The 15215-nt window shown below is 38.0% G+C and overlaps 1 protein-coding gene across 10 annotated transcripts in view; it reads right to left on the reverse strand.

Moving 5' to 3' along the window:
- Nol4 (nucleolar protein 4) overlaps positions 1-15215 on the reverse strand; it is a 341043-nt gene that overhangs the window by 130434 nt on the left and 195394 nt on the right. For all 10 annotated transcript variants that reach the window (XM_051163152.1, XM_051163147.1, XM_051163144.1 and 7 more), the window contains one exon: positions 10690-10973. In XM_051163152.1, the coding sequence (XP_051019109.1) occupies positions 10690-10973 (284 nt within the window). The remainder of the gene's footprint in view (positions 1-10689; positions 10974-15215) is intronic.

Here is a 15215-nt window from a genome sequence, read left to right on the forward strand (position 1 = left end):
GCTCATCTTTCTTTCATCCCATTCCCCTCCCCTAGGCCTGTGACAGAAGGGGACCTCCTTCTCTACCCTATGATCACAGCCTATCAGGTCTTATCCTGGTAGCCTGCTTACCCTTCCTCTGAGTGCCATCAGGCCTCCCCACCAAGGGGAAGTGGTCAAATAAGGGGCACCAGAGTTCATGTCAGAGTCAGTCCCTACTCTCCACACAACTGTGGAGAATGTGCTGTTCACTGGCTAGATCTGGATAGGGGTTCTAGGTTTTCTGCATACATTGTCCTTTGGTTGGTACAGTAGTGTTAGCTGACTCCCATGGTCTTTTTAGCAATGAAATAGTGCCAAGTACATTCACTGCAGCTGTTATGAAAAAGAATAGATACTGCTGTTTCTGTCCTGAACAATTACTTATCTGAACCAACATTGCTACATAAGACCAACAAAGTTTGCTGCTGAAAAATCATCAATTTTAAATATTAATAAATTAGAACACCCACAAACAAAGGAAAGTAGGTTGGTTGACTGGGGTAAAACATGCATAGAGCCTAGAGTGAAGCCAGAGACATGTCCAAAGCCCCAAAATCTCAAACCTGAGATGCAAAATCTTATCCTGACACTGGTAGGAGTAGGACCGCTCCCTCCCAGCTTCCATGCCTGATGCTCTGGGAAAACATAGGCTGGCAACCTCCAGCATCACCAGCATCCCAGCCACAGCCAATGAAACGCACTCACCCCCACCACCCCTTCCCATTCTCCAAAGTTCATCAAGTACTTGTTCACCATAGAATAAACACACAACAAGCTGTTTCACTTAATATCGTGTAGGAGTTTCTGTTTCACTGGGAGCTCTGAGCTAGGAGAGCTGTAATGCTAAAATCCTCCACTCCCCGTCCCTGCCCCTCACCTCCCCCCCCACTCCTAGGGGACCTAGATCTGTAGAGCCCATCCTTTCTAGACACTGACTCATTCTTCTAGGCTTGGTGTGCAGGGTGCTGTGGCAACCGACATCCTGATAAAGGATATCTCGTGCACCTGCATCTTAAGAGAGCCCAATTCTTGAATTCTTCTATTCATAGTTGAAAAAAAAATGTTATACCAATTTTCATGGTAATTATAATTAATATTTTACCATTTTTAATTTGAATGGAAACATTTACTTTGATGAAAAGTAAATGAAGAAAATAATTGAGAAAATATGACAAGGAGCATGTGGGAGAGAAGCAATATCATTAAATAAAGTAAAAACAGAAGCATCCTGGGACCTGAGCTTGAACATTACAACCAAGATTGCATATTAGGCAAGAAACAGTAATCACAAGCCCCTCTCGATGTGAGTACAGTATAAATATGCTATTACATGTAACAGCAGTTATTATTAAAACATTATTCTTGTGAGATTGCATTAGAATATTTTTACCATAATATGTAAAATGTGACTAGGCTACCAATATTCAAAATTAGGAAAACAAAAAACAATTAAATGCCAACCCTTTGGCATTTCTAGAGTTCTATATTTCCCTCCATTAGAATTCTGGATTTGTTTTCAGTTCCAACAATTAATAACTCTTAGACTAGAATAGACATTAAATTTGTGATTTATTGCCCTTTCTCTCTCCATATAGCTGGTTCCCTCATAGTTCCTTGTGGGTCTCATTTTCTGAGCTCATTGTCATTTCTTTGCAGTTCTGAATTTTAATGTTATTAACTTGCCCTTAAACTGTGGCCATGAGCAAAGAAAACAAATACCACCTAAATTCTTCCAGTGCAATATATCTTGTCTTTAGATTGGCTAATATGATTTCTTTCTGGTCTATTGGGTGAATTTGCATAATAATAAGCAATCAGTGAAAAAGTGTCCTCCAATTCAGCTCTGCTTTCCAAGCATTTCTAGCCACTGTTCAGGCCTTTAAATGCTTTTAAATCATTTTTGTTTGATATTATTCTCAATAAAACTGTGAAATAGGTCAGCGTTAAACCCATAAATCCAAGATTCTCAGTGATTCTACATTATTAAGCTTTTAGAAGTCTCCAACAAACAGAGAAATTGGTGGTGGTGTAATTACCTAAGGATTTGCAGAAGTAATAGAAAGTGCCATGCGAATCTATAAGGTAATGCTTATGAAACAAAGTTGGGAACAAAATTCTCTTGATAGTGTTAGGATAAAGTAATTCTGATCCCAAACAAGTAACCTTAGAATATTCCATATATGGATTCTGAATGCAGAAAAATATTTTCAGATAAAACCTAGCACATGCAGATGGGTATATACATCCATGCATCCAGACACACACATGTGAAACACACACACACATACACACACACACACACACCTTACAGATCCCACACACTGCAAACAGAACAAAAAAATGAGCTCATTCTTTTTTTTTTTCACTTTGACTTCCATTCACATTGCTGTTTATTTGATTCCATTTTCATTAGTTTTCTTATAACTTGCTATAATAGCTCTGTGAGCAGACCTCTGCCTCTCCTTCCATTTAGCTCCCAGCTTATCCATCTACTACAATGTTGCCAGAATAATCCCATAAACCACCAAGTTAATGGAAACTTTATTATACTTAACTGTAGGGAATGTAACCCCAAAGTCTTAAGATGCCCCAAAGCCTTGATTAAAAGACTCTAGTCATTCTATGTCCCTGAGAATCTCTAAACCAAGCAGGCAAACTCATGGATATATACCCTGCAAGTAGCTTAATCCATCCCCGTCATGATTAGAAGCCTTTGTTACCCTTCTATACTCATCTCTGGAACCAAACTCTGTAAATATTATTTCCTCAGAGGAGAAGATGAGATGAGAGACATTCTCAGGCCCCGCTGGCTCTTTCTGAACTCTCATTAGCTGGTTTAACTCAGCTACTCTGGACCAAACTCCTCTCCAAGCTGACTGAGTCGAACTGGCTTCTCTTGGCTTCTCTCTGAGTTGCCTCTGCCTGGTCTCAAACTAATTCTGGCAAGATGTTTTAATCTTCTGGCTCCTTCCCATCCTCTGGTTTGCTCTCTCTGCAACCTGTCTCTGTACAACTGTCCTGGTAAAACTCATTCCTATTCGCTTCCTGCTCCGTTCTAAAGTAGACTCTCTTTCATGTCTTGTTCTCAAGAGAATTGGGCATATCCTATCTCTGACTCATTCTGCCAAATCTTTCTCTGATTTTTCACTTCTTTTGCCCCTCAATTAAATGTCATTTTTCTTGTTTTATTAAATATCTTTTATTTTTTACATATATATTTATATTATTACACATATATACAATAAACTAACTATAGGAAGAAGAACCATGACACAATCAGGAATTATATAAATGGTATGTTCTTAGTGTATTGGCTATTTGTATTTGACAGCCTTGAAGAAAACATCTTTCCTTATCTTGCTGTGTTTAAAATTCTGAGTGTATGCTGGGCATGGTGGTGCATACCTTTAACTCTAGCTCTTGGAAGGCAGAGGCAGGTGGATCTCTGTGAGTTTTAGGCCAGCCTGGTATACAAAGTGAACTAGGCCAGCCAAGGCTACACAGAGAAACCCTGTCTCTAAAAACCAAAATAATAAATTAAAGAAAATAAGTAAATAAAATTCTGAGTGTAAATCCGTATCTATCACATCTCATCATTATCAACTTAAAACAACTATCTAGACCTAAAAACATCTTAACCCCTAAACAACTAAGCTTAATTGTAAAACTAAACTACCTGGTCTTCAGCTCTATCAGAGACTTGAGAAGGAATAAAACTGATTATCTAGGTATACCATGAGTGCAAGTTAGCAGCTTTCCAAATGAGAAGATGACAGAGACAGTTCGCTGCCTGAATAATCACCAAAAACTCTCTATAACTTTGGGGCATCATCTTAAGCCTTCTGGCCCAATATATCTGACAGACATATTTGTGAGGCAGGAACTAGTGAGGACCTGCTTACCCTGTCTTGGCAGAGTTTGCCTGTCTTGTCAACTCTGACTGCATCCAAACTTGCCCTTTTTTAGGAAGGATTCTGTCTGTGGTAGAAATGAGGACATTTTCCTCAGTGGCTTGTTTGCCACATTTGAAGCCATCTCCATAAGGAGGTTCTTTGATGCGCATCATCCTCTTTGAGGTAGGCTGGGTATTGTCAGGAGTTAACCTGTCTCATTGTCAGTGAATCTTTAAGATAACAAAAACATTTTAAAATGTAATATTCTGTAGGTCTCTGAGGTTTTTGAAGACCTTATCTAACTATTTTGCCCTATCTTTCTATAGAATCATTAGATGTCACTTTTCAAACATGGCTGCTTCCTTCTATAAATTAAACTTTCCTTCATTGTTTGGGATTAAATGGTGTATACTAAGGGTGTCTGCATTCTGGCCAGATCATATTGTAATGCAGAGAGCATCTGCATTACAGACAGATCACATAGACCTAGAAAGGTCTTTGGATGTGATTCCTTGCCAGAGCAGCCATGTTGCTGGATTAAAATTCCTCTTTAAATTTCTCCATTGAATCTTCTTTAAGAATCACCTCTGTCCTGTGGGCATTATCGCATTCCACCCGATTTATTTTCCCATTGTATGACTTAAAGGATTAGACAGGTGTCCTGTTCTGCTAGATTGTGAGATGAAGGTAGCCTTCTTCACTCATTTATGTATTCTGATGTCTATACTATTACTTCAGAGATGGAATTTTCAACAAGTATTTAGGAAATAAGTAGTATGCACATAATTTAATCTGGCATAAAAATGACAAGTTCTTCTGTTATGAAATTATTTCCAGCTCAGAATGGACAGTGCTCTTGAGATCAATATCTTCCTCTCTGAATTAAAGGCCTTTCACTGTTTTTTATACCTGAGTAGTATTCCATAGTGTAAATGTACCACAATTTCTTTATCCATTCTTCAACTTAGGGACATTTAAGCTGTTTCCAGGTTCTGGCTATTATGAATAAGGCTGCTATGAACATGGTTGAGCATATGTCCCTGTTGTGTGGTGGAGCATAAAAACAAGGAAATCCAGAAATCTGTGGGAAAATGGATGGAAATAGAAATGATCATACTATGTGAGTTAACCCAGAAGCAGAAGACTCACATGGTATATACTCACTTATAATTGGGCACTAGCCCAAGAGGCATGTCCCATGAAAGTCTTCACTTACCAGGAGATTGGGATAGATGTGAGGACATCCTACTGGGACTCTAGGTAAGAGAAATATAAGAGATGGGGAAAGAGAAGGATCCAGAGGATCTTAGAAACCTACAAGAAGAACATCATAAAGGGTAGATCAGGGCCCAGGGGGGTCTGCTCAAACTATTGCACTAACCAAGGACAATACAAGTAGTAAACATTGAATCCCTACTCTGATCTAGCCAATGAACAGGACATTCTCCACAGTTATGTGGAAAGCAGGGACTAATTCTGACATGAACTCTGGTGCTCCCTTGATGAGGAGCCCTGGTGGCACTCAAAGAAAGAATAGGCAGGCTACTAAGATGAGTCTTGATAGCTTATGGCCATATAGTGGGCGAGGAGGTGCCCCTCCAGCATGGACCTAAGGGAAGGGAATAGGGTGAGGTGGGAAGAAACAGGAGGATACAATTGATGGGATAACAGGTGAGTTGTAATCTGAATAAATTAATTAAAATATATAAAGATATCTGAAGATGGAAAGAAAAAAATAAAAAATAAAGGCCTTTCACAATGACTCCTGACCTGAAAAGAAAATTGGCAGTTCCTTCCTTCTACCAAGTTCTGAGTTACTTCAATACCAGTAGTTTCCCCCAATTTGAGCTCTTCCTGTTCTAGCATAGAAATGGATATATATCTGTATTCATAACAAGAAAATTTAAGGGGCTTGAGAGCAGTTAAAAGCCATTGGAGCTCTTGCAGAGGAAAATGTTTGGTTCCCACTACCCATAGAATAGTTCAGAAAGATATATAATTCCAGTTCCAGGAGATGCAACACTCTCTTCTGGCTTCCATGGGCACCACATGCACATGGTACATGTAGATGCATACATACACATAAAAATAAATCTCCAAAAATAATCATTTCCACCCTGTTATCTTTTATATCTATATATTAAATGCTTTACAAAGAATTCTGTAATTTCTAGGAGTTGTTTTGGCTACCTCATCTACTCTTGAACAGGTACCAATTATGTTAACTGTATACATTTGAGATGTCTAATATTATAGTTTTTGTTTTTATTTATTTATCTAGTCTAAGGCCTTTTGAGACTGAGTCTTACTATGTAGCCCAAACCAGCCTGAGCCTCACGATACTTCTGCCTCACTCTCGTAAGAGACTTAGGGCTTGTGTCTCCATTCTGTGTTTACACAGTAAATTGAAGAGATATAAGTAAGAAGGTTTACATATGTGCTAATTTCCACAAAGATGTGTGTGTGTGTGCACGTGTTAACAACACCTAAAATGCATGCTTAGAAAAAAATCCAACACCTAATACCACTAATAGATTTTAATTAGCAAATTTCTCACTAACAGTGGCTAAGAAGGAAAAAGAAGAAAAGACTAAACCAAAGATAATTCTAGACATAAGAGTTGTTAACACACATCGTATAAAAACAGTTTGCTTTTTGGATCTCTAAATAGCACCAGGGAATTGGCAAGAACAAGTGCCTTAACCAGGAGCCAAGAAAAGGAGCCAAGCTAGGGGTTGTTCCAAGAATTGTTGGTAAAATGTGAACATACCAGCTATAGTCAATGTAAGAAATAGCAGAGGAACAGAATTCACAGGGTCTCAAAGAACCAGAACTGGCCATAATATCTGCACAGCTTCTGCTTTGAACTGAGCTTTGCTCACCTGAAAAATGCTGCATTCAGAAATTTCAAGCACAGATTGGTTTTTGTTTTTGTTTTTGTTTTGTTTTTTTTTTTTTTTTGAGGTACAGATTGTTATTTTTAATCTAGTAAACATCTAAAGTACAAACAGGATATCAAATTAAAAAAAATAGTTCAATATAAAAAAAAACTACCCAATTTTTATGGAATGGATTTTACCCATGACAAAAGGCATTCTATAAACAAAAAATGTCAGATCATGATTGAAAGTCTTGCTGTTAACACTCCCAAGGGTGGTTGGCCTTCCAAAAATCAGATATGAATATCCATTCATGTTTAGCTCCTGAAGGTCCCACAAATACCAAAGAAGATCAAAACTATTTCTTTAGTGGTGCAAATAACTGACATGAAAGTAACATTTAACAAGGTTATTCCAGACAGCATTGGAAAAGGCAGAGAAAGCTCTGCCATTGTTTAGGCTCTTTGTGATATCTGTAACAGAGAATTAAAGATGCCCTTAAAAAGCTCAATGTTGAAATAGGAAAACTTTAACTTCATGAAGATGGTTGTAGTTCTAACACTGAATGAGCTCATGGATACCTACAGCTCCCAAAATCTTACAATTCAGATATGTAATAATGAAAAATAGACTGTCTTATTCATATTCATACATTTAATGATTACTCACACTTTTTGAAGGCAATATGATGTGGGATGAAGAAAAATGTGTTGTTTTATTCTATGTAATGTATGCAATGCTTCAAATCATGTTAGAAACTAGAACATCACTTGTACTGTACTGTGTGTTCTAACTTTGAACCACCAAAGAATGCATTTGTGCATTTACCAGAGGAAATGCGGTAGCACTGTCCCTCAGGCAGATGTGCTTAAGTGTCTAATAATATGAAATGGCATGCCTAAAAGAGGATAAAACAGCACACCCTCTGGCAAGGGAGATATTTAAACAGAGCCAATTCCAAAAAGCATAGGACCTTTGCAAATTAAGACATTAATCCAAGTTGAGACATTTTGCTTTAGTATCTATGTCAAAACCTAGGTCTACAACCACTTGTCAAAGGCCTGGATGAATCAAGTATATCAAAATGAAGAATGGCATAAAATTCTCAGTTCTACCTTCTGTACCTTCAAAGTGGGCAATCTGACATCCTGTGATGACAGTTTGGTGTCCCCTCAGCACCACAATTCCATGAGCTGGACTAAGAGGCTAACAAAGTGACTGACATCGAATGAAGAAATTTCTTCTTTAAAGTAGGCACAGCAAAATTTCCAGTGTGCATACTTTCAAACTGATAAAAATTTAAGATTAAAAATGTTGAATATTTAATCTTAGTCATTCTGATGTGAGATGGAATCTCAGATTCATTTTGATTTGCATTTCCCTGATGTCTAAGGACACTGACTATTTATTTAAGTGCTTCTTGGTAATTCCATGTTATTCTGTTGAGAATTCTCTGTTTTAGCTCAGTGCCCTAGTTTTTAAATTGGGTTATTTGGTTTGTTGGTGTTTGGTTTTTCAAGCTCTTTCTATATTTTGGTTATTAGCCCTTTGTCAGATATAGGATTGGTGAGGATCTTTTTCCCAATATGTAGTTTGTCATTTTATACTCCTGACAGTTTCTTTTGACTTATAGAAGGCTTTTAGTTTAAAGAGGTCCCATTTATTAATTGTTGATCTTAGAACTTGAGTTGTTGGTGTTCTGTTCAGGAAGTGCTATCAAAGATGAGGAGAAGAAAGAGCCCTCCATAACTGGTAGGGGAACAAACTTGTATAACCACTTTGGAAATCAATCTGGATCTTTCTCATAAAGTTAGAAATAGCTCTACCTCAAGACCCAGCTATACCACTCCTGGGTATACACCCAAAGATGCACCACCATATAAAAAAGATACTTGCTTAATGATGTTAAGAGCAGCTTTATTCTTATAGCCAGAAAATGCAAACAACCTAGATGTCACTTGACAGAAGAATAACTAATGATATCGTGGTACATTTACAAAATGGAGTACTACCCAGCCATTAAAGACAAGAAAACCATAAAATGTGCAGGTGAATGAATGGAACTAGAAAAGATCATCCTGAATGTGGTAACTTAGACCCAGATGGACACACATAGTATGTACTCACTTATAAGCAGATTTTAGCCATATAGTACAAGATAAACATACTACAATTTACAGACACAAAGAAGATAAGTAAAAAGGAGGACCCAAGGGACTCACTCAGAAGGGGAAATAGAATAGACAGCAGAAGTGGTTGATGAGAGGAAACAAGGTAGGAGAGAGGGAACTCAGAAAGAAATGAGCATGGAGATTAGACCTAGCCGTGGTGGGGGAGCAGAAAAACAGATGTCCTGCAGAGAGAAGACAAACCTTTCCACAGAGGCATCTCTGAGACAAGCTGGAGACATAGGACAGGGTAGGCTTCTGGGAGGATAGGGGGGAGTGACTCTAGCTAAGATTCCTAGTAGCAGGGGTCATGAAACCTTAATAGGACACCCTCTAACTAGACAGGACTTCTAGAGGGGGGAGACCAACAAACCACCTACAAAATCTTTGACTCAGTATTTACCTAGTCTCAAGATTTGTAGGGATAAAGACAAAGCAGAGATTGAGGGAATATCCAACCAATGCCTGGTCTAACCTGAGACCCATCGAAGAAAGCCAACCCCTGCACTATTACAAATATTCTGCTAGGCTTGCAGACAGGAATCTAACACAGCTGTCATCTGAAAGGCTACATTCAACAACTCCAAACCGATGTGGGTACTCACAGCCAAACATAAGGCAAAGCACAGGGAGTCTTATGGAAAAGTGTGGGAGAGGAGTGGATAAGAAGGTCCTGTAGGTGACAGGAGATCCACAAGACCAACAGAGCCAACTAACCAGGCCCCAGAGGAGCTTGGGGAGACTGAAGCACCAACAAAGGACCATGAATAGACTGGACCTAGGTCACCTACACAGATGTAGCCAATGGGTGTCCCCTAGTAAGACACTCTGGAAGTGTCTTTCATCAAGCTTTCCTGCATGGGCTGCTTTACCATGCTACAGGGGAAGATGAAGCACTTGGTCCTGACGCAACTTGATTAGCTGCAGTGGGTGGGTAGGTGGGGGCTCCCCTTTTATGAGGAATACGGAAGAGGGGACCTAAATGGAAGGGGGTGGGACTGGGTAGAAAGGAGGGAGGGGGCTAAGATTGGGATGTAAAATGAATAAATAAATAAGAAAAAAATTTAAGTAAAGCAACGAAGAATGGAGAGGTTGCAATTTAGTTTAATATATTCAATCTAAAAGTTATATAATATATCTGAAATAGGCTAGTGACCCATTACTTCATTCTTTACATATTTAATCTATAAATTCGACCTTGGATACTAACAACTCACCATACTCTGTATATATTTGATTTACAAACTCTAACTTGGACACTGATGCTTCACAGTCCTCTGCATCCCTAAAGCCAATTAGTGATAAAGACCCAGGTCTCCACAGCAAACTGGAGGATTTAATTGACTTTACTGCTCACTTGCCCACTTGCCTATCCAAACTAGAGGAAAGAGAGAGAGAGATCCTTTCATTGTTCAAAATTGTGAACTGAGACTAAACCTTTCACAATTGTACTTGGCAAATTCCCAGGGACTGATCCATAAGTAAATTATACAAATGAAATGCATTAAATCAAACAATTCTCTGTATCAAATAATACCCACAGCTTCCAGACACATTTCACTTGGCTCTATAGCCCCTGATGTAATGTTTTCTGAAGATACATAACGCACAATTACAAGTAGATTAGTAATGTGTGTGTGTATGTGCACGTGTGCGCGTGCCTGCGCGACCAACTTGATCCTTGTGACCAATGTAAACACCCATTCAGTGATTGTAATGAAAGCTTACCTTGCTTCCATTTTCTCTCGCTTCTCGTTCCATCTTGAGGTCAGAGATTAGAAGGTTCTTGTATTTGTTTTTTCCATCACTGCCTTGGTCCTCTATCCTGTATTCCGATGTCAGATGTGCAGAGCGGGGGCTGTCACTCAGGTTCAGTGGCTGCTCTTCCTGCTCCACCCCAGTTTTGCCATCACTGCTGGAGTCCCCAGTCTCCCTGCCATGTGCTCCCCCTGAAGGAACTGAGCTGTGCCCCAGAGTCTCGTTGCCATTAAAGCTCTCTGCAGCAGAGTCATCTGTTGGGAAGAAAGATTTGTAGCTTAAGTAATAACGCTAGGTCATCTCCAACTCCTGTCGACTAAGTTCTGATAGATTGTGCCTTTGATTTTATTCATACATGCAATTTAATTGTTTTTCAATCTAGTAAACACACTAAAGCACAACCATGATAAAGACAATGTTCAATATCAAAAGCATTCTGAAACAAAAGTCAATATAACAAAGAGTATGAGATTATTATCAATTTTTGCAATTTGATTTGACTCTTCCGTGATAATATTCAGACTTGGGGCAGTTTACTAACAAAGGATGTTCCTATCCAGGTGGGTACGCCGCTACATGCTTCATGAGTGTCAAGGTATTTATGTAAAATATATTAAAACTACTTATAACTTTTGTAAGGCATTATACTTTAGAAAGTGTTCTTATTTTTTTTGGTTTGTTTATTTTGGTTCTTGTAGACAGGCTTTCTCTATGTAGCCTAGGCTGTCCAGGGACGCTCTTCTGTCGAAGAGGCTAGCTTTGAACTCACAGATCTTCCTACCTCTGTCTCCTGAGTGCTGGGATCATCTAAGAGGAGACAGTTTAATCTTTGTGTGTAGCTCTGGGAAGTTAAACATGAACATGTACAAGTGCTTTCTCTGAGTAGAAAAAAAAAATTCACAAGTGGCACTGATTTACAAAAATAGAAAAGTGGATTAAAAAGTAAAATAGAATAGTATATACTTCTATGTTTTATTTTGGTGTTTATGGAGATGTAGTTCATGTAGTATTTAATAGGAAAAGCTACCTAGTGGAGTTGATTTTGTTTTAATATATAAAATGAAAATACATAGATAAATTTAAACAAAACAATTACATTCTGCTTTTCTTTTTTGTTTTTGTTTGTTTCCCTTGTTTGCAATTTTGGGTTTTTATTTTTGTTTTTGCTTGTTTGTTTGCTTTTGTTTTGAGACAAGATTTTTCTATATAGCCTTGGCTGTCCTAGACTTGCTCTGTAGAATAGACTGTTCTCAAACTCACAGAGATCTGCCTGCCTAAGACCTAGGGTTACAGGTATGCACCACCGCGCCCAGCACATTCTATTTTTCTTATGTCAAATTTACCATGGACTATAAAGAGTTATAGAGAACAGATTTGAGAAGCTTTCTCTCCAAGAGTATTAATGAATCTTAACCATAAGAATATAAATTAGTAAGAGGCAGAAACACTGTAATCTCTGCACACTTTTAGATATTGTGAAATATGCATTCTTTTGTAGGGTGTAATGGAATTGATTAGTGTTATTAATGTTATTAATCAATTCCATTCACAGCAATATGCACTGAAACTCTAAAATGAGTCTGTTTATTTTCTTATCCAACAGATCTTCTTTAGGCCTACCCTGTATTTTATGGCCTATAGAGACTCTCCTTTCAGTGAGTTCACAAATAATTAAAGATCAGAAAAGGAAGCATAATATAAAGAAATATAGTGCTGTCTAGGACAAGAAAGAAGACTTCTGAGATTATGGTCATGAGATTGAGCTCCTAAAGATAGGAAGCATTTGCCAGGTGAAGACGTTAGAGACTTTCCAGTAGGGCAATCAGCATGAACAAAGTCATGGAAGAAAGATTATTTAGGGCAAAAGTATCATGGTGAGCAACAAAGACAGAATGGGAAGAGGAGGAAGAGGACAGGAAGAAGTGATGTATCCGTCAGAGGGCTGGGCATTCACTCAGACCAAACATGAACATTTTACAGCTGTTTTGGGAAGTGACAGGAAAAAACATTTCCAGATGCTGTTTTGCCTTATGAGATGGTATCTCTCCAAGTAGCTCAGGCTAGCCTCAACCTCAGCATCCTCTTCCTACCTTATCTAGGTTACAGGTACACACCTGACTCTAAAATTCTATTTTAAAGACGTGTTCAGACTCTTTTGAAGATGGGGAGGGGTATTACAGAAGTAAGATGAAAGTTGAAGGACAATCAGTTAAAAGAATCGAAACCCACGAAGGTTGGCATCTCTGATGGGCAGAATGGGTGAGGAGAGGAAGAACAACAGAACAGTAAGTGGAGAAAGGGGACAACCAGGGGTCCAGGATGAACATCTGCATCCCAGGATCTAATGAAAGGCACTTAGTGCAAACTTAAATAACATGACTTTAACAAGAGAAGAGTTTTGTGAAATTGTCAAAACATGTTCAAATGGCAAAATTATTCTGCGTTACACTCTGTATATTTCCAATCAGACCCAGTTTATGCACTAGAACATATGCACAGGAATGCTCGAGACTGTTCACAAACAATATAATGGCAGTTTCCACAGCTATTTGTTTGAGAAAACAAAACCAAAGTATTAGCAATGAAATGTGTAGTATTTTAAAATACAGAATTAAAAAGAATGATCTATAAAAGTAATTTGGAATAATATGTGTGCTGTTTTATTCTAATTGAAGCATTTATGCTAATACACAGCGGGTTTTCGTTTTCTTTGTTATTTCATTCAAGGAAAGTCTAAAGAGAGCACAATGGATATATTTAAACATAATTATTTCATTCATAAACAGATGTTCTAAGTTTTGTTCACTAGATTCCTCTAAAAATATATCAAACATCCCCTGATTTGCTAAGAAGTCTTTACCAATATAGAATAAATATTTGTTACATTTTAAATCAAATTCATGCTAGCAGAAAACAAATCCAATTTCTATTACAGTTAAAAATTAAACCTACAATGTTTTTCTTTAATTTGAAATCATGATATATAGGTAGTACAGAAATAAACTTACTTGTACATTAGACTGGATTAGAATTATCATTTGGAGTAATCTTTTAGAAATATCATTTTAATTAGAATTTTCATATAAAATATAAGCAATGCAAGAAATATTTTTAGATGGAGTAGTTCACTCCAGATGTTGCCAAGGTAACTAAATGCAATAGCTTTACATATCTGATTCCTAAGTAAATCAATGTGTTTTATAGAATAAATCAGTAAATAATGTTTATTTATATAAGATATACTAACATAAATTGTAATTAAATAGCCAACAGTAACATCTCACCCTATAGATTCTTAAAATCAAACTTGAAACAAATTTTAGATGTTTTCATTTAAATAAATCAATGTAGAGCACTGAATCAACATTAGATGATAAATTAATAATTTTTTATTATTGTCTAGCCTCATTCAACCACATTAGTAAATCTTAAATTCTCCGGTTATGACTGGCTCACATTAGTTCACTGCTCTCACAGGGTTGCCTGCTGTCTTACCCAATGCAGTTGGCTCCATCCACCTTGCCTGCTGGTGTGTGGCTAACAGGCTGCTACCCTGAGAGAAGAGTGTTTCTATTTGTAGTGTGTGCTGAGGGGAGGGGCTTCGGGTCTTTGCTTGCAGGTAGATGGGTCCTCTCTCAAAGATTCAACCTGAGTACCTTAGCTTGTGAGCCAAGACTCTGTGTTAAGTCTGAAGGAAAGACAGCACTTGGAGCTTGGGTGGACGGGGCTGCCCAGGGTACCTAGCAACAAAAGAGAATGTGGAACACGGTGACACAGTAGTGTGGAAACTGCTGACCAGCGGAGAGCAGGGAGATATTCAGATGTAATGCATCCTTAGAAGAGCTCTGATGGCATAATCTTAGTGTTGTGGAGACTTACATCGTGCCTGTTAGCTCTGTCCTAGCTCCTGTAGAAAAGGTTGTAATAACAAAAGGAAGGTTGTCCATCCCATCGTTCCTCTTTTCCTCCCCATTCCAGCCATTGGGTTGTAAGCATCTAGGAACACCGGGATTACTTTGAATGCTCCCATCAGTGTTTTGCATGGAAGTAATTCCAATGGCATCCAGATTTAATGGTTAGCATTCTCCCCTTGAAGCTGACTAAATTTTATTACCATCTATGGTGCATATGTGTTACTGTGTACTTGTGTGTGTGTATGTGTGTGTGTGTGTGTGTGTGTATGTGTGTACACTTCGTAAACATCTGCCTTTTAGTCACACTCCATGGCCCTTCATAATTTCCTTTAGGCCTGCTGCCTTGAGAAATGAACAGGAGAAACTGCATCCTTACTTTAAGATGCATCCTTGGAATCTTACTCCTAAAATCTGGGTTGGATGCTTATACCTCTCAACAGTCTACTTGTTTTGTTTTGTTTTTGTTTTTTGCTGTTTTTAACCCCTTACATGCTTAACATTCACTTAGGATGAGTTATTCTTTGACGCATCTTTGAAATATTTTTTATTTATCTCCCTATAAGACAAACTTTGAATCAAAAA

Source organism: Acomys russatus, chromosome 20 (genome assembly GCF_903995435.1).
Source record: "Acomys russatus chromosome 20, mAcoRus1.1, whole genome shotgun sequence".
Classification (NCBI taxonomy): domain Eukaryota; kingdom Metazoa; phylum Chordata; class Mammalia; order Rodentia; family Muridae; genus Acomys; species Acomys russatus.